Raw genomic sequence first — 20,024 nt, 5'->3', positions numbered from 1 at the left:
CCCTCCACCTACAGACTGTACTCTTGTTCTTCCTCATTCAAGTCCCCTTTGGTGTTCATTGTAGCCTAATGTTTTGATACTTTGAAAATGAGTTTAATAACATTAATAGTGATCATTTATGTAATGCTTTATATGGCTAATATATATTATCTAAATCGTTATCTAATTTTATCTAAATTATCTAAACCTAAGATGTTATCTGAGTTGGTTCTCACAAAAACCCTGAGACAAAGGTGCTGTTATTATCCCCATTCTACAAAAGAGGAAACTGAGGCAGACAGCAGTTAAGTGACTTGCTCATGGGTCACACAGCTAGTGTCTGAGACAGGATTTGAACTCCTCTTCCTAACTCTATCCTGCACTTTATTCATTGGGCCAGCTAGCTGTCCTAATATAGGTGATATTAGGATGCAAATAAAAACTCTTTCAGACTTTAGCAGTCTCACACGTCACTGTGACCAAAAAAGTCTCATCTCCTGATGGCCAGTGCTCTGGGGATGAGACTCTCTCTCCCTAGACAGGTTGGTTCTTGGAAGACAGAGAGACAGCAGGGCAGACAGTAAAAATACATGAATTGGGAGGTAGGTATATGTCCTTTCTCTACCACTAACTCCCTGTGACCTTAGACAAAGCACTTTTCTTCCTCTACGCTTCCATTTCTTCCACTGCAGAATGAAAGGGTTGGCTATATACCATCCTTCTAGTTCTGACGTGGTATGCTTCTGCAGAGTCCCATTGCCATGCTCAAAGTCATGCCAGCCCAGTGGGACTTGGAGGAATTTGTCCTTCATTGGCAGAGCCTTTGAGACGTCAGGGTCTTATCCATGTCATGCTGAGGCATCTGAGGACAACGTTAATAGAGAAGCTTTATGTCATCTGAATAAAAAGGCAGCTAAGTGGTAGAATGAATAGAGGGCTAGTCTTAAAGTCAGTAAGACTGGAATTTGAACACTTACTAGCTGTGTGATCCTGAGCAACTTGCTTAACTTACCTGGTTTTGGTTTCCTTATCTATAAAATGGGGATAACAATAGCACCTCCTTCACAGGACTGTTGTGAGGATTAATGAGATAACATATATAAAGCAATTCGCAAACCTTAAAATGTTATATAAATGCTCACTGTTATTATGAAAGGGCATAAGGCTTGTTATTTTTTTTAAGTTTAGGGCAGTAAAGTCCACACTTACTAAACTGCACCCAGTATTCAAATTCTGTAAGATGGCCCTGTCTAAGCTCCAACCAAGCTGTTATATATGTGGTCCTAATTCCAAATAGTTTGGGCCAGGGGGCATCGAAGGGGAGGGGGAGAACCCACACCCAGTCTTCTCCCCATGCCCCCCACCAAAAAAACAGAACCAGCCAGGGCCCCAAATAATAATCAACAGGTTTATTGTCCTAGAACTGAAATTGTCTACCGGTTCTTAGAGCTAAACTTCCAAAGCTACAGTCGGCAACTTTTCATCAGAGCCCAGGGAGAGGGAAGGAGAAGGTTGTTGGGGAAGGGAGCAGATGTAAAAGAAAGAAAGAAAGAGAGAGAGAGAGAGAGATTGAGAGAGGGGGAGAGAGAGATTGAGATTATTGGGAAAGGGTAGGGCACTTTTTTTCCCTCTTTTTGTTCTTTCTGTAGGTTACAAATTGAATCTGGTGATAGTAGCAAGAGGAATGGGTTTATTTCTTGGCAGTAGGTGGGGAGACACCAGGGAAGAGAAAAAAACACAAGAGAGACACAAGAAAAAAACCAAAGCCCAGCTACAAAAAAGAAAGTCATTAAACCCCAAATAAGACAACTACATTTCCAGCAAATCAGAAAATCCAGGTGCAGCAGTAGGGGGTGGAGGATAGAATGGAGATAAGGGAAGTAAGGGTCAGGAAAGTCAAGAGGATGGAGAAGAGGAAGGGGGCAGATAGGGGTAGGGGGTAGAGGGGGGAAGAGGGGCATGGAAGATTAGGGAATCTTTTAAAATTTTTTTGTAATTTTTTTTTATTAAAAATGTTTCCTAAAAAATGCCACTTCACTTTTTCTTTGCCTTGGTGATAAATATTTCTGTAGGGAGGGCCTGAAGCACCAGGGGATGGGGATTAGAAGGAGTAAAGGACAGGGATCTAATGCCCGGCTTCCCCACCTCATCTCACTAGGGCAACTTCTTCCCAGGTGTTGGACCCTGGGAGGGAGACTTATGATGCCAAAGGCAGGAATAGACAGATAGCAGTATGAAGAGCAATCTCTCACCTCTCACTGGAGATGGTCTTTTAAATAGTCACACCCTCCCCGGGCCACCTTCTCCATGAACTTAGACCCTCAGTGCCCCAAGGTAATAACCCTAGAAACAATGACTGGAACAACTGTCACTCCAGAAAGCTCTAGAGTACCAGAGGCAGGAATGGGGCCAATCACCAAGCATTTATTCCCCTACCTAACCCCACTTCAGTTGTCAGACTTTCCCTGAATCAGCAAATCATCCCAGGGCATGGGGATGATAGATCAGGGGTGGAGGGCAGAGATTATTCTCTCAAGAGACAGCCCCTTTTCTCATGTAATGCTGCACCCTCCTCCCAGACTTTGGGCAGCTCCCTTCCTATAGCCCACCTACCATCCTTTCCATTCCAAAACCCACATCCTAACTCACCGGTATTTCCAGGGATGGGGGTGGAGGTGGGGAAGGACTGAGGGAAAGGTCAGGAAGTTAGCCAGTCCAGGAAAGCCCCTGTCAACTCCCCACTGAAATAACAGCCCTCAGAAGCTAGCACCCTGCCCAAAACTGGGTCCTCCCAAAAACCAGATAATGGGGGTAATGAGGACAGTGTGAAAGGGGTTGAGACTCGGGAGAGGGGAGAGGCATTCCACTGCCAAGTTGAAGAGGGTCAGAGAGAGTGGTGAGAGACAGTGGTGCCAGGCCCTGATCCCTTCCTTCCTTACCCAGTTTGGGCTGGGCCCAAGGGAGAGTGGGGAGGGGGTGCTCAAAGAGAGAGAAAGAGAGAGCTGCCGATGTCAGGGTATCAGGGACAGGGGGCAGGAGAAGGGGGGTTCCCAGTTTGCAGGCAATGACCAGTTTCCCCGATAGCACCCAGACAGCAGCAGGAACAGGGTGGGGGCTCCTCTGGAAACATTGTCGGCTACAGGCTGCAGGAGACAAGCAGGAGAGAAGAGTTACTTTGGGTCCCTTCTCTCCTTCCAGCTCACTGGAGACTCCTTCCCTCATACTCTATACAAGCTGCTTCCAGAACAGGATACGTCCCCCTCCCCACCCCCACATTCATGCAGACATCAGGAGACAGACCACAGGAAATTCCTTCCTGGTCTAAGGGTAGAGACGATTCCCCCCTCTCCTCCAAATCCTTACATCCTAATGTATACTATCCCAGGCCTTGGAAAGTCTTTCCTGTAGACTGTCCTTTATCCTTTCCTCTCTCCCATGCCAGGACAGTACCTGGTGAATAATAATTGTACCATAAATATTCGTTGAGTAATTCCAAAAGCCCCATCCCAATTAACATGGTGCTAAGTCCCACCTCTTAAATAAAACAGTCCCTGTTCTCAGTTTGAAGAGTCAGTGTGCAAATGAACATCTGGGAAGGATCCTAAGAGGGCTCTTACAGGAGGGTGGGTCTTTTCTTATTCCTCATTCATTTACCTCTCCTTGTGATCTCTGACACCCTGGGTAGGGCCTTCCTCCTTGGCAGCCTCTTCTTCTTCTTCCTCCTCTTCTTCTTCCTCCTCCTCCTCTTCCTCTTCAATCAAACCCCGGCCGGGGCCTGGCTCCGAGGGGGCACTGTTCTTCTCCCCCTCGGTGGGGAGGGCTCTTTCTCCCTCTAGGGCCAGCTCTTCTTTCTCATCCCCCTCCCCCTCAGGGTCCTGGGTTTCCTTAAGTCGTTTGGGGGAATCCTAAATTCGATCGGGGAGGGCAGGGGGGAGAGTTGGAAAGGAAGGGAGTGACACATAGATGCAAAGATCAGGTTAAAGGGATCTCTACATGCGCCTCCTTCCCCCTCAGTTTGGCCCCAGACTGACTTCCTTCATGACCACTGCCATCTCACCTCTTGTTCTTAGTTATAATGATTTTTAGTAATAATATACTTCTGCAAAGCTTTATATCTTACAGAGCACTTACAGATATATTATTTCATTTAATCTTCACCGCAACACCGAGAGGTAAATTATTATCATTTTATAGATGAAGAAACTGAGGCTCTGAGATGTTGACTTTGCCCAAGATCATACAGCTAGGAGCTTGGAGAGCTGGGATCCAAGTCTCCTGACTCCAAGCTCAGGGCTTTCTGAGTTTCCACACAGGTTTCTTCCCTTCAACTCCCTTCTCCTACTTATTCTGCCTCTCAATTCAGGTCTATTACCCAACTTCCCAGAATCTCAGAGGTGGAAGAACCCCAAGAGGCAGCATGGTGTAATTGTAATTTAACCTCTCTCAGACTCAGTTTCCTCATCTAAAAAATGGGGATAAAAATTGCATCTACCTCACAAGGTTGTTGTGAGGATCAAATTTTATACACACACATATATTTTATACACATACATGTGTATACATATATACTTGCACACATTTATCTGAGGTTTATATCAATCTGCAAAACTCAAAGTGCCACATCAGTGCTAGCTATAACATAACATATATCATAATATAACATAAAATAACTTAACCTATGCCTGAGCAAGAATCTTCTCTAGAGTCCTCGATAAGTGGAGAGCAAGTTTTCATCTGAAAAACCCCCATGAACGGAAACCCACTATCCTTTAGAATAGAACTAATTGTTTGGAAGTTTCTCCTCATACTGAGCTTTGCAACTTTGGGAAAAGATGGAGTATTCCCCATGCCAGGGAGCTGGTAGTAAGGACAGTGTTACCTCCAGTGAGTCCCCTGCTCGCCTCTTCAGTGCTCCCTTCTCATTCTTTTCCTTTGAAGGTTCATCAATCACCAGCTTTCCCTCCTCATCACTGCTGCCATCTGTGTTCCCCTTCTTCTCCCCATCCCCCTCTGACACCTCTCGATCCGGCTCGGCATCTTCCGGACACCCTTTTTTCTGGGATGGCTGGTGGGGGGAAGCAACAAGAGGTAGGTCCCAGGAAGTGGTTTAGGATCCCTTATTTATGCCTCCTTCCCTAGTCAACTGCTTCTTTTTCCCATGAGCAACTCCTCCTCCTCCACCTGTCCTTGTTTAAAAAGGGGATCTTTGTTCTAAGCCCTCCCCCCCAAAAAAAAACCATTGGTCAAGATGGTTTGATGGGGAGGGAGATACACGTAAATTTGCATGTCCCTCTCTCTCTATGACAAACTTTCCTTTCCCCTCCATCCAAAGGATACTTCCCAGGAAGTCTCTTTGATGAGAGTTATTTCTTCAAATCTCTATTTTTATCTTAGACAGACTAATTGGATTCACTTCCAAAATCTCCATTAATTTCAACATTGTTACCTTTAATTTACTACTTATAACTCTACGTGTTATATCAGGTAGACCCCCTCAGTAGAATGTAAGCCTATTATGGGAAGGGACTTAAGATTCCATCATAAATAGGTGCTTAATTAATGCATGTTGATGTGAGTTTATCTTCATTAATGTCTACTGTGATTAGAGCACTGAGACACAAAGTTTAGATAAGATCCCTGGGCTCTAGAACTCACATTCTAGTAGGTGGTAAGCCCCAAGGACTAGGGTCTGTAACACAGAATGTTACATGATAAATGCATCAGATAAATGCCACCAAAAAAGTGCTCAGTGAAGTATGAGAGAAAAGGTTGTTGAGACCTAGAGAGCAACTAGGCGAAACTTCTTGAGAAGAGATAGTTTTTAAGCTGGGCTTTAAAGAAGGAAGTAGGCTTTTAGAAGGTAGGGGGTGAGACATTCCAGGTTTAGGAATAGGATAAATAAAAGCAGGAAAGCTCTGTGTGTCCACAGGAAAGGGAACAGTCCTTCTATACTGACAACAGTATAGAAGTGATACGAGAAAAGAGTATGAGATGAAGGAGAAAGGTATTCCCCCTTCCCCTTAACACCTGCCTCCCTCTGTCTGGAGAGGGTGGAGGATGGACAGTGGAGAATTCCTCCAGAATTGTCCATGTTAGGAGGTGACCCGGGGCAGCTATCTTATCATGAATTGTTTTCTCCCATTAGATTGTGAGCTCCTTGAGGGCAGGGACTGTCTTTTGCCTTTCCTTGTATACCCAGTGCTTCTACTGGATGGCATATAGTAGATGCTTTAAAAATGTTTATTGATTATATAGAGATAGCAGATGGTCTCAAATGCCAGGTCAGACTTTGAACTTTAGTCTTCTGGCAAGAGGGGACCAATGAAAGTTTGTGAATAAGAATAACAAGATTAGATGTATGAATTAAAAAAAAAAAACAAAATATTTTCGGTATTAAGAAGGTTGTATTGGAGGGAAGAGTGGAGGAAGGTCTGTTAGGAGGCTAATACTGTCACTTAAGATGGATGATTATGAAGGCCTGGGGTAGCAGCAGGGATAGGCAGGAATGACCAGATGCCAGACATATTTTATTGTGATTTCAGACTTGGTAACTGCCTGGATATAAAAGGGAGGAAGCAGGAAGAGTTGAATATAAATTCTGCTTCACTCCCACCCTAACACCCTTCCTCACCAAGACAGAAAAGTCCCTCTGCACAATCCCAACTCCCCAGCTTCCTTCTCTCCCCACTTCCTGTTCTTCCTTTCCTTGGGCCTCAGATTTCTAGACTCCTCAGAGTTCTGACTCCATACTCCAGTGGATGAAGCCCCAGTCCTGCCTGGGTACTTCACCTTCCCTCATCTGAGCTTCTAAATAAACTGTTTCAATGCCATGTTCTTTCTTGTTATCCCCTTCTTCTAAACTCTTCTGCTAACACTCCCCCACCAATACCACTGCCAGAAATCCTCAAGTTTATCCCTCAAGTGTGTATCAGTAGGGTTTTTTTTTTAATAGCAGCAACTTGAGAAAAGTGACTATTTCCTCTCCTTGGAGGTTCCTGGGTATGTGGGAGTGGGGCTTACCTGGTAACCAGAGGCCTTCACAGTAGGATTGTTTTCTATCTCCCACAGACCCTCACTGAAACCTTTCCTCTTGTTGGGTTTGCCAAACTTCTCCTTGGATTCCTCATATGGGAAGAGGTCTTTGGGACCCAAGAATGCTCTGAGAGATGAAGGAAATGCAAGGTCATTCTGTTGGGCTGATTCTATGCAGAAAGGAAAGCAGAACCCCCCTCTCCACCTTTCTCTCTTCACACTTTCTCCCTACCCGCTCATCCTGCTGTCCTCTTTAACCATCCTACAACCCTCTATCTTTCCATCTCTCCAGTCCCTCCTTCCCTCTCAACTCCCCCTCTTTTCCCTTCCCCCCCAAACCACACTCACGTCTCATGGGTCCCGAAAAAAAAAACTTGGTACTTGTTGGCTGTTGACTTCACTGCAGCTTCAGGCATTTCATCAATCTAGGTAGGAGTGGGGGGTGGGGTGGGGTGGGGGGAACAGGAGAAGGGAACATGAACCTGATGGCTCAGCCTCTCATCTAAGTCTCAGGGACATCTGCTTGAGGGATAGGAGGTCACTTCTGAGGGAATTATAAGACACATCATTTGGACCATGGAAGAGCCTTAGATTGAGATCATCTAGACAAACCCCCTGATTTTATAAATGGGGACACTGAGGCTGGAGATCACACAATTAATATATGATGGCGGTGCTGAGACCAAAACCCAGATCTACCTAACTTCCAAATTAGGTCCCCTTCCATCTCCTTGGGCAGTGGAAACCACCATCTGTGCCAGGTCCCTCTGGAAAGAACAAAGCTTAACGATAGCCATGGAAACAATATCTCATTTCCCTCCCCACTCTCACCTCCAAGGTCTGGAAGGTTGTTATTAAAAGGTGTGAGACGATTAGTATGTGGACAAACAGGAGAGGAGAAAGGGGAAGGCTCTGGAGGGGTGGGAAGAGCTGGAGGCCCCATAGCAGAGGGGACATGAAGCCCTGCAGGGCTCCCAGGATCTGGGGCTAGGCCACCAAGAACAAACTACAAAGCCTGGGAAACTACACCTCCCAGCAGCCTCTGCAGCACCACGAGCAGCTTGGCTTCCCGCCGGACAGAGGCTGGGTAGCCATGTTGGCTGAGGACCCAGAGGTTGATTCAGGGTGGGGGAGACAGGACTGATAGCTGACTTAGGATATAATTAACACAGACAAGACAGACAGACAGACAGACAAAGGCAGCAGAAAGAAATATAGGGCAGGAAAAAACCTACAAAGAACCTCACGAGAGATGGGAGACATCCCTCAGAAAGGCAAACAGCGCCCCTCCAAAAAAAAAAAATAGAATCATCTAAACTCAAAGCAAAAGGTTTTGGTTTTCTTTGGTGTTTTGCTTTTTTTTATTTGAGCTCAGTTTTGTCCCCACCCCCACCCTAGCTTCCTTAAACCACAACCTCCCCCCCATGTGTCTCATCCAGAGCTCCTCCCCAGGGCAGAAGTCCTGGTCCCCAGCTGCCTCCTCCCCCGGGGGCCAAGAAGCAGCCCAGCCCTGAACCGAGAACGTGGTCTTTCCCACATGCACGTGTGCTCAGGGTGGGGGTGGGGGGTGGAAAGGCAGGTTCTCCCCTCCCCAACACACAATCCCTGTCGCCATGACAACCCGGCCCCGGCCCCGCCCCCGGGCCACTCAGCAACCAGGAATGTGGCCACCCCTCCCCCACTGGCCCTTCAGGATAAGTGGGTGAGGGGGGGGATACACTGGGCCACTTACACAAAACTCTCGCCCCACTCCCCTAGTCTCCGGCCTGGAGTCGGACACCTGAGTCCTTTCCGTTAAACCACAGCCTGGAGACTGGAGCACCAAGGTTCCCAATATGGAGAACAGCACGGGAGCCCAATGCCTGGAACCCTCAGACCTGGCCAGGGGCGGGAGGGAGAGTTCCCCTGCCAGGACACCTGGGCCCTATTACCAGCAGCCTTCCCACCCCGCCTCCCCAACCTCCCTGAGGGGCCAACAAGAAGCAGAATCTGAAACACCAGTGCTTAGAGATCCCAGGAGGGAGACAAATGATAATAATAGTAAAAGCCACGGGTCCCAGCCTTTCCTTCTTGGTAGAGCTTCAGGAACTATAAACCAGGGCTGGGGGTGGGGGGTGAAGATTAAGGTCCAAGGGGCCAGAAAGGCAGGGCTCATTGAGGCCAAGAGAAAGAAATCGAGGAATATGGAGGATCTCCCAAGAACGAAGGCACCCACTGGGCCGCCTGTCACTCCCACGATGTGACTCCAGCCGTTTATGGGTCAGAGCCAAGGAAAGGCCTGAGACTTCCATTACACCAGATTCCAGAGATCTCAAAGAACTTACACCTCCCTCATAAGTCTCCACCGGAGCCCACGCAGAAGCACACACCCCCACCGGAAAACTGGCTTAGAAAGGGTCAGCCACTCCCCTCCCCAAAGCCACACAGCATGGCAAAGAACCCAGGCATCCAGTTGCCCAGGCTTGGGGGTGGGGGAAGAGGGAAAACAAAGAATGAACATTAAAAATAGAAAGGATTCAAGACACTAAACTTAATCCCAAATTCCATCCAAAGAGAGGGTAAGGGAGCACACAAGGCCTTCCTAACCATAGCCAAAGGGACCATTCTGTCCTCCTCACCTGCCCCCCCCAGAGAATGGGCTTTCTTCATGTATGTGAATTGGGATGGAGGAGAATCCTCTTTCCCATTTCTGGATCTCCCAAGAGACTGACATCTCAATCTCTCACCCAGATCCTTGGGGGTAAGCAACTGGCAGTCAATAAACATTTATTAAAGGCTCACTACACGCCAGTCATTGCACTAAGTACTAGGGATTCAAAGGAAAGAGAACAAGACATAGGATCCAAAAGAACTGATCTTGTAGTTTGGTTCTGCCACTAACTGTGTGACTTTGAGAAAGTTGGTTACCCTCTCTGTTGTGCTCAATTTCTTCATCTGCAAAATGAAAGTTGGACTCGATCTTTAAGGTCCCTTTCTACCTCTAAATCCCTAGGATCCTACAAGTCTTCTTGCTACTCAAAAGAGGGAAAAGTCCTCTCTGCTGTCTGATCTCTGTTCTTCATGCTGCAAAAGAATATTTCCTCTCATTCAGAATCAAGGGTGCTCTTCCAATGAGCAGGAGCTCTGGGGTCCAGGGTCTCCCTCCCCTAAAATACACACATATGCTTTTGAACATGCGCATGCAGGCACACACATATATTCTTCCTCCCAAAGGACCTGAATCTCAAGCACTGACTTCAACCCCAGGGGGTGACTCAGAGTAGATGAGTCAGAGCTAAATGGGTCAGGGTGGAGCCCAAGCAAATAGCAAGGGACCCTGTCTCCTGCCCCCCATATTCTCCTAGCTGCCTCCAACATCCCCTGCCCCAAAACACACACATACTGGAGTTGTGCTGGTGGAGAGGTAAGAGGCCACTGAGCTATTTATAGCTGGCCATATCAGGTACTTACTTAAGATATTCCCAAGTCCTGTTTGAATTCAAGGTTGGTATAATAAGACACAGGGTTCAGAGAATCTTGGTTCTTCCACTTTCTCTCCCTACCCTCTCTGGGCCTGTTTCTTCATCCATACAATGATTACAATATACTAGATGGTTTTTAGAGACTTCCAACTGTGACATTCTGTGATTTTTATGAAGTCTTATGCCTGCCTTATTTTTATTTGGCTCCAAGGTCCAGGCTCAGGGAGGCTTCCAAGATGAATTTACAAGTGCTTAGAAATTTTCAATGATTTGGGGGACTAGGCATGAAAGGACCTCCAAATAACTCTTCCCTGGCCTGGAGACCACCTTGAGCCTACACAATCTCCCCTGGATAATCTCTGAGAGGGCCTAGAGAGGGACAAAACTGAGCCAGGGACACAGAGCCCAAATAGGCACTGGCTTACTGCCAGTCTGACACACCCAATAGCCTAGGTTCAATTTGACCCAGGAACTGGAAAATCTGGGGCAGGAGACAGTTGGAACTAGAGGAGAAGGTGGGGAATGAGCCTGGGAAGATAAAGGGGGACCATGGATGTATGTATGGGAGGGTGGGTGAGAACTGGGAAGGGGACAGAGAAAAGATGTTACGTCTGGGTGTGTGATCATACCAAGAATTCAGGTTTCACACACAAACACCCGACTCACTGAGTTTCCATGCTGGAGATTGTGAGTGTAAAGGTGAAGAGAAGAACAGCTACTAAGTGCTTGGAGATCCCACAGGAAGTTAATGATGATAATGGTTATCAGCTAGTAAACAGTGCTAATCTTCTCTAAGTAGTATAGTTAACCACTCACCCACAACCATTCATTTCTTTCTCTTGGGATCTTTATGTTCTTCAGTCATTTCAGTCGAGTCTGACACTTTGTGATCCCATTTGGGGTTTTCTTGGCAAAGATACTGGAGTGGTTTGTCATTTCCTTCTCCAGTTCAATTTACCATGGGGAAACTGAAGCAAAGGGGTTTAAGTGGCCTTCCTGGGGTCACATAGCTAGTAAGATCTCTGTGGAGATCTCCTCAGGCAAGAGAAGACCCAAGATCTGGAACCATCTGGACTCCTAGGCCCCAGCCCTGTCCTATCCCACTACACCTGAAGATATTCTGAAGCAAAGCATATTTTGCCCCAGACTGAGAAAATTGTACTCCCTTTCTCATAACTAAGTTGATTCCAGGCAACCCCAGTGAAGGTGTTTTAAATAAAGGAGGCACTTTGGCTCTGCCCTCTCACTTCTCATCAGCCAAATGAGGGGTTAGAGTCAATTAGATCTCTGAGGTACCTTCAGCTCTTCTTATTAGCAGTAATAACACCACCAACAACAGTGCTTGAAGGTTTGCAAAGTACTTTCCCTACAATTATCCTGTGAGGTAAATGATATATTATCTCCATTTTAGGGATAGGGATTAGACCTATGGTTTTATTGGAATAGGGAATTCCCTCTTGGATGAGGAAGATCCTTCTACCAATGTAAGTCAGTCAATCAGTCAACATTTATTAAGCAACTATGGTGTGCCAGGCATTGTGCTGAGCACTGGGGATACAAAAAGAGGCAAAAGATGGTTTCTGCACAAAGGAGAGGTTGACTTGTCCAGGGTCACACAGCCAGTATGTATTAGAGGCAGTCCTTGATTTCAGGTTTTCCTGATTCAAGGCAATCTCTCCTCCATCTATTATACACCAGTGCCTTATCTAATGGATAAGGAAACTGAGACATGGAGAAGTAAAAAGACTGATCGTAGAGCTATGGTGTATCAGACCTAGGAGCCAATCCCAGGTGTCCTGAGTCCAGCTTCTATATTATGAGTCTAAAAGTCTATGACTCTATGATGTCCCTGGGGTAATGAAGTACTCCTCTAGGAAAAGGCAAGGGGATCAGGAGATTTAGTCCCAGTTTTGCTACTGACTTGCTGTGTGAGCTGGCACAAGTCACTTTATTTCTTTGGGATGTTTCCGTATCTGTCAAATGACAGGGTTGGATTAGATGATCCTTGAGGTCCTTCCAAGCTGTCTCTGGTTCTGTGATCTAGCTTCAGGAGAGGAAAGAGAAACGAGAATGACCAGTCTCTCTGGTCATTCAGAGCTGATTTCCCTTGGGGTCCCAGTCTTATGATAAACCTAAAATACTAACAACTCATATTTTTATAATCCTTTCGGGATTACAAATCTCCCTCTCAACTACCTTGTGAGGCATGGAGTGCAAGTATTAGCTTTCCCATTTTACAGATGAGGAAACTGAGACAGGAAGAAGGGAACTGACATGCTCAGGGTCACACATTTAGTGTTAAAAACAGATTTGGACCCAGGCCAAAGTCCAGTATTCTTCCCACTTTATCATGATGCCTCTCCTTGAGGCATCTCCCCATGATATTCCCACCTCACATACCTGGGATGGAATCATTGGACTTAGAGTGAGATTTAGTGTGTTCTGATCATCCAGTCTAAATGTCATTTTACAGGTGAGGATAACAGGATTTATTGTATTCATATTCATTCATTCAACAAACATCTGTTGAGGACCTACTATATTCCAGGTACCATGTGCTAGGCCTTCTCCAGTATTCTTATTATCAAGGAATCAGAAGACTAGGGAGGGATAGTTGGGTGTGGAAAGGGAGCAGGGTCAAAAAAGGGTGTGATTCTGGACACTAAGGGTTACTAGTAAAACAGGCTCCCATGGGGGAGGAGAGAGAGCCTGGGTTCCTATCTGCTGACAGTGGCCCTGCCTGATCTCCCTGCTTCTACATAACCCTATCTGGAAGGTCCAGGCTTGAGGCCTGGGTAGGGCTAGATTATGGAACCCTGTAATGGTTTTGGCCCATCCCTTCCCCATCCTCTCACCAGATCTGGGCCTAAGGTGAATAGAGGCAGAGAAAGATTGAACCCCAGTTTCCTCATTCTTTAATTCCAAGACCCAGTCTTATGTCAAACCAAATATTGGCCTCTCCCCAAAGTCTACCAATAGGAACAGATGTTTGGAATTCTAGCCCTTTTCAATCTCCCCTCTAATCCAGAAGGGGACCTAGGCAGGCACCTCTTCCAGCCTAGGCCACTTCCTTCATGGTGCCCCCAGCCTAGCCTGTGGACTTTGCCCCCAGTAGGAGTTGGAGCAGGGAGTCCTGCATTTGGTGCTTGTGCTGACCCACTGCAGCTCTGGCACCAAGACCAAGATGCCAGCTGGGTCAAAAGGGTAGGTTAAAGTCCAAGTGTGCACATTACCCACACACATGTGCTCATATGTGCCAGTGATCCCGGAGCCTTGGATCTTCCTTTCTCCACATGGAGGGGTGGGCAGGATAGAGAAGAGCATGGCAGAGTGATAAAATGTGTGTGTGTGTGTGTGTGTGTGTGTGGCATTCAGAACACATCCTCAGCCTCTGAGGCAATGGCTTGGGGTTGAGACCTCCTGGACTTTCCTTGGGAGATCAAAGGCCTAGTGGATAGTCCTCCAAAAGGCCAAAAGGAGGGTGTGGCTCAAGTTTATAAAAAGGGCCAGGAAGTTCAGGACCTAGAGATTCTGCACCTCCCCACACCCACAGGAGCAAAGATTCCTCCCCTACTATACAAGAAATAGACTCCCTCCCCCTCCCAGCAGGCAGGCAGGCAGACAGACAGACACACACACACACACACGTTATAAGGACACTTGCCTCCCACCAGACACACATATAAGACCCCATTCCCAGTAGATATCCACACCAAAAAGAGATTAACACCCCCCCCAGCATATACCACACACATTAGAGATTCCCCCCAGCAGACACACACAAGATTTCCACACACCCCCTCCCAGCAGACATACATTAACAAGATCCTTCCCAGAATGGACTCGAGCTCGAGTATGTATACACACACACACCCCTAGCAGATACCAACCAGAAGGAGACACTACCCACATATACCCCTTTCCAGAACATACAGCAAGGAGATTCCCTGTCTAGACACACTCAAAAGATACTCCCCCTGCCCCCAATAGACACAGACACACCATGAGACTCTTCTAGGAAGCACCCATAAGAGGACTCCCTCAGACCACTACCAGACACAGACACACAGACATACACAGGGACACATACACAGGAGATTCCCTCCCCAGGATACACACAATTAGGATTCTCCCCCAAGCAGAAACAAATAAGAAGCACTCCACCCAAACAGGTACACACATAATCTCGCTCCCCTCAGTAGATATATATTGTAGACTTCCTCCCACCAGACATACACACAGACATACCAACAGACGCAGACAATAATTCCTGCCTCCCCACCCCCCCCAATCCAGTAGATATACACAGGGAGACTTTACCAGCAGACACAGATATAACCTACCCCCACACACATATACACACAAGATTGATGCTGTGCTCCCCTCTCCAGCAGACACACTCATGGAAACTCCCCACCTCCACCCCAGCAGCAGACAAACACATGAAACTACCTGGACACTACCAGACACACTCAGGGAGGGTCCCTCCCTTCCCAGCAGACACATAAGGACACTCCCCCACCCCCAGCAGATACACACATTATTTTCCCCTCAGCATATACCCAAAAACACAAGAAGACTCCCTCTTTAACATCTACTTGAAGAAACCCAACTACCACTACAGAACACACAGACTCCTTCCCTTTCAGTAGACACAAGTAGATTCTTTTACCAATCAGATGCATACACAAGAAGATTCTCCCTCCCCAGATACACATAGAGTTCCCCTCCCCGCCATTTTTAACCTTCCCCACCCCCTACAAGATGGAACAAGTGATGGAGTGGAATGATCACTAGACTTGGAGCCAAGAGACCTATGTTCAAATCCAGCCTATAATACCTACAGACTGTGTGACCATGGGCATGTCACTTAACCTCTCACCTTCAGTTTCCTTATTTGCAAAATGGGAATAACAGGACCTACCTCAAAGGGTTCTTAAGAGAACCAACTGAGACCATGCATATAAAATACTTTACAAATCTTAAACAAAAATTAGCTATTGTTGTTGTTATTGAGACTCCCCCCCACCCAAGAAATTGGAAAGTCTCCCTCTCTCCAAATTGACCCATACAAAAGAAGACCTCCCCCAGACATACATACATAGAAACTCCCCCCACATACATACCAGAGGAAGGCAGCCCTCCCCCAAACACAAAACACATAAAGTAGATTCCCCTGACAGACACGGCCCCCCATTCCTTTCTGGACATTCAGACATCCCTATACACAAGAAGAGATTTTCTCCCTCAGGTACAGTCACTGGTACAAATGGCACCCTCCAGACTTAACAAACACTCAATAAAACTCCCCTTGTTCCAAATATCTAAGATTTAGGGCTTAGCCACATAATACCCAGGGACACAAGTAGAGGAAAAATCTCTCCCACCCCTTACTCTTTTTCAATAAATTGGCATTTGTCCCCGAAGTGGACCTTCTCCAATTGGGTTCTTCTCCACAGTCTCCCCTCCCAATTTCATTTGGTCCCTCATTCTGATATTTATTCTAAAAGAAACCTTATAATTTTAAGGTACCTTACAGCCCCCCCTTACTATCTCTAAGTGATTAATAACACAAATCTTAAAAAAAAATCAGGAGTAGAGGATACTCACTTCCTCAACTCTGTCCTTCCTCTTCCTTCCTGTATCCACCACCTTTCGCCTCCTCTCCTTAATCTGAGTTCCTACTCTTCCTCCCAACCCCCTACTTCTACTTCAGTTCTAAGGGTACAACTTGAAGAAACAGTTAGTTATTGGTTTGATTTTCTCTCTTCCTCCTTACCCACCTCGCACCTGGACAGGTACTGAGGGCAGGGAAGGCCCAAGGCAGAACTGAGAAAGCAACCCAGCCTTTCCCCCAGGGGCCTACTGCAGGCGGAGGGGACAGTGTGGCGACCAGTCACATGGCCAAGACTAGGACGGTTGTGGCGGGAGATGCACACACCTGGGAAGGAGGAGCAACCACCCCCTCCCTCCTCAACCACAAAGTAGCTCCCTTTTTCCATGAACCCCCAGTCCCAAGAGCAGTCCAGATCCTTCCACTGGCTCCTAAATTAGGGTTTGGTTCATTAAAAAGATTTTTTTTTGGTGGGGAGGGGGCGCTTTTCTCTCCAGTTATCTTCCTAGCCAGGTAGACAGCCCCCACTCCCAAGCCCAAAGTTTTCCAGGATTTAGAAGCAAACTCTTTTTTCACTGCCAAACACGCAAACGCACACGCTGGCCTAGGCACTTTTCCCTCCCTTTCACCGTGGTGGTAGTGCTGTGAGTGAAATAGAAAGAGCGAAACAGGGAACTGGGGAGGGGAACCCCAGAATGGAGGTGTCAGAGGGAGCAGGGACATAGGGGAGGTTACATCTCTTATCCTCGGGGTGGGAGGAGTTTCTGGAGAGGGACTGAGCCAGCCCCCTAAGTGAGGCAGACAAGCTGGCGAGACTGCCCCAAGGGAGAAACTGACCAGGATGGGGCCTGGGGAGGGGGACATTGGCCACTGGGGAGAGGGAATAAAACTGACCTGCACGTCGTCCCCCTCCCTTACATACATATACTTTGAATCGGTCCCTCACCCTTTCCGATCCAGGTGCTCGCCCCTTCCTTTCCCCTCCCCTCTCTCCTCCGCCAAGTCCTACCCGGTCCCTGGGTAGAGAGGCCTGGCTGCCCCGACCCACGAGCTCCCCGGACCATTATATAACACGGAGGTGGAGAGACCGAGAACCCGGCTGTGATGGGGGCGGGGAGGGGGCAAAATCGGGGACCCAGGAGTCCCCTGCCCCCACCCCCTCCGGGTGCAATGTGCCTAGTGCCCGCGTTATGCAACCCGGGCGGCTGGGGCATAAGCGTGGCCTATCCCTCCCTCCCCGCCCCCCCCCCCACCACCACGCACTCCCCTCCGGGACCCATCAGCTCTCCCAGCTCAGCTCGGCCCGGCCCGGCCCCGGCCCCGGCCCCAGAAGCTCCGCACATCCCTTTCCTTCCTTACCCGGGCCGGCCAGTGAGGGTATCCCTTCATTTTGGCGAACACAAGGTCTCCGCATTTGTATTCCTTCTGCCTGTTGGAGCGGGACATCTTGGGGGTTCCGGTGGCTCCCCCAAACTCAATTCTGGAGCGGGAGGGGGGCCCGGGGAAGGAGAGAGCTGAAGTTTGACTCCGCTACCGCGAAGGGGGGACAGGGGGAGGCGCCGCTCGGGCCCCCTCCTCTTCCTCGTGCAATCCCCCCTGCCTTGAAATAGGCGCCCCCCCCCCCCCCCGGCCCCGGCTCCCGAGGCTCAGCTCTCCGCGCCTTCTCCTCCCTTCTCCGCCTCCAGCAGAGGGGTGCGGGCCGCCGATTGGGGGTCCTTAGCTCCCAGGAGGTGGGTGAGCGCTCATGCAGTTGTTTGTGTTTGAAATTCAATTGCTCCCTCCTCGGAGCGAGGCCTCTTCCCCCCACTCCCTCCAGTCCCTACTCCGCCTCCTCCTCCTCCCTCCTCTTACCTCCTCCCCCCTCCTCCCTCCCTTTTCCACTTCTCCCTTCCTCTCCTGCCCTCGGCCTCCAGCTCCCGTTCGATGCGACCGGCCACTCGATGCCTAGCGCCTGTCCCTGCCCGCCTTCCCAACCCCAGGCTTCTGGGGACCCCGGGGGGCCAGGCAGGAGGAGTGAAGTGCCGAGTGCAGCGATTGGGCTTTGTGTGCAGCAGCTTAGCTGGGTGGCAAAGGGAAGGTGGACAGATGCTCTGCTGGATAGCTGGGGGGGGAATCCAAGGCTCAAAGGGCCTGCTTCGTTGGCTCCCCGACCTGGATTGCATTGTGGTTACAGAGATCAAGGGCAGAAAAGCATCTCAACACTATTTGTGCCGACAACAAGTTTCCAAATGCTCTTGCTTTTAAGTTCCTGCCTTGTTTGTTTCATGTCAGCAGATGTTTACTCAGAGTCTGCTTCATGCCCAGCACTCTGCAACCTTGTTGTTGAGAGGAGGGACACAAGAGTAGAAGACTATGGCTGCCTTTGAGGAACTTATAGTCTAGTAAGGTTATTATGCGCATCAATAGACCATGGAGAGGTGGAACAAGGGAAAGAGTACTGGATCTTGAGTCTAGAGACCTCTCTGAAGACCATCCTAAAATGGAATGGTCTTATCTCCTGGGAAGCAGGTTCTCTCTTCCTACCGAGTATCTAGATGACCATTTCTTTTGGTGGTTTTAACTCAGATTCTGGAAGATTTCAGTTCAAATTCTAGGTCCTACCCTGAATTAGGGAAGCTAGGTGGTGAAGTGGATAGAGTGCCAGGTCTGGAATCAGGAAGACCCATCTTCCTGAATTCAAATCTAGCCTCAGACACTTACTAGTTATGTGACCCCAAGCAAGTCACTAAACCCTGTTTGCTTCAGTTTCCTCATCTGTAAAATGAGCTGGAGAAGGAAACGGCAAACCACTCTGGTGTCTTTGCAAAGTAAACCCCAAATGGGGTCACAAGGAGTCAGATATGATGGAACAACAACACCCTGAATTATCTGGATAATATGGAGAAAGTCACTTTATTTTTCTGGGCCTTCATTTCCTAATATGCAAAATGGGAGTAGTAATCCTGGCATCACCTATCTCACAAGAAAAGAGCTGATAACTATCAACTCAGATTCTATAATTTATAGTTTGAGTTGCTTTAGGTGCAAAGAGGGTTTTGCCCATGGTCACCCAAAGGTAGGATTTGAACCTAGAAATAGTTTTCAATTTCCCCTACCTTATTGTAAGATCCTTGAGGGAAGGGACCATGCCTTATCTAAACTTTTTATCTTCCCCCTGCAGTGAAAAAGAAAAGAGAATAAGTATTTATGTGGTATTTACTACAGGCCAGCTATTGTGCTAAGTGTTTTATACAAATGTTCTGCTCCTTATAGGCACCTACAATGTCTTACTGAATGAACAGAAAAATGGGTTTTGGTTATATTAAGGTGCTCTTTGCACTCAAGGGGGATAAGGGTAGAATAGCAGAGACAGCACTGGAAACGGTCCTGGGAGACCTTCAGATTCTGGCTTTTCCATTTGCTCCCTATGTAGCCTTGGTTAAGTCTATTTCATCTTTGGGCCTCAGTTTCCTCATCTCTGAAATAAAGAGGTTGGACTAGATAATCTTTGAGATCCCTTCCAGGCTAACTTGTAATTCTTCACAAGTTTCCTAAGCTTGACTGGAAATCCAGGGTGGGGTAGGAATCCAGGGCTTAGCAAGGCCTAGCTGTTGCCTCTAGAAAACGAAAGGGCTTGCTTCATGAGCCAGGTTTTCAGAGTTTGCTTTATAAGCTTTGGACAAAATGAAAAAATATTTACATGGTACTTTTAAACTTTTGACATCTATAACAAGGGTACAGAGATGGGCAACCAGGTTGATGAATGGCCTTGACTCTACATCATATGGGAATCAGGTAAAGCAAGTGGGGGTGTTTAGCCTGGAGAAGAGAAGGGGAAGAGATAATGAAAGGAGGGAGGGGAAGAAGGGAGAGGAAGAGTGATGGAGGAAGAGGTAAGGAGTAAGAAAGGGGGAAGGAAGAGAGATGGAGAGTTCTTATCAATTAGCCAAGGGCTGTCA

The 20,024-nt window shown here is 47.8% G+C and overlaps 1 protein-coding gene across 1 annotated transcript; it reads right to left on the bottom strand.

The window, feature by feature from the left end:
- Positions 1–1,649: 1,649 nt before the first annotated feature.
- Positions 1,650–17,914, bottom strand: HDGF (heparin binding growth factor). The gene is made up of 6 exons (XM_027871176.1): positions 17,446–17,914; positions 7,360–7,436; positions 7,000–7,138; positions 4,859–5,044; positions 3,634–3,884; positions 1,650–3,122 (listed from the first exon to the last, which is right to left on the bottom strand). Exons 1-6 carry the CDS (start codon positions 17,530–17,532, stop codon positions 3,116–3,118), a joined length of 747 nt encoding a protein of 248 aa, XP_027726977.1. The 5' UTR covers positions 17,533–17,914; the 3' UTR covers positions 1,650–3,115.
- Positions 17,915–20,024: the final 2,110 nt, after the last annotated feature.

This window comes from Vombatus ursinus, unplaced genomic scaffold (genome assembly GCF_900497805.2).
Source record: "Vombatus ursinus unplaced genomic scaffold, bare-nosed wombat genome assembly UNPS02014798.1, whole genome shotgun sequence".
NCBI lineage: Eukaryota > Metazoa > Chordata > Mammalia > Diprotodontia > Vombatidae > Vombatus > Vombatus ursinus.
Note: the sequence above shows the minus strand (reverse complement) of the source record. Positions and strands in the feature narration are given on the sequence as shown.

Coding starts and splice junctions, on each gene's coding strand:
- HDGF (XM_027871176.1), bottom strand. CDS start 17,532: ATGTCCCGCTCCAACAGGCAGAAGGAATACAAATGCGGAGACCTTGTG. Junction 7,437..17,445: donor ACCCTCACTGGCCGGCCCGG/GTAAGGAAGGAA, acceptor ACTCCTACCTAG/ATTGATGAAATGCCTGAAGC. Junction 5,045..6,999: donor TGAAGGCCTCTGGTTACCAG/GTAAGCCCCACT, acceptor TCCCCCCACCAG/CCATCCCAGAAAAAAGGGTG.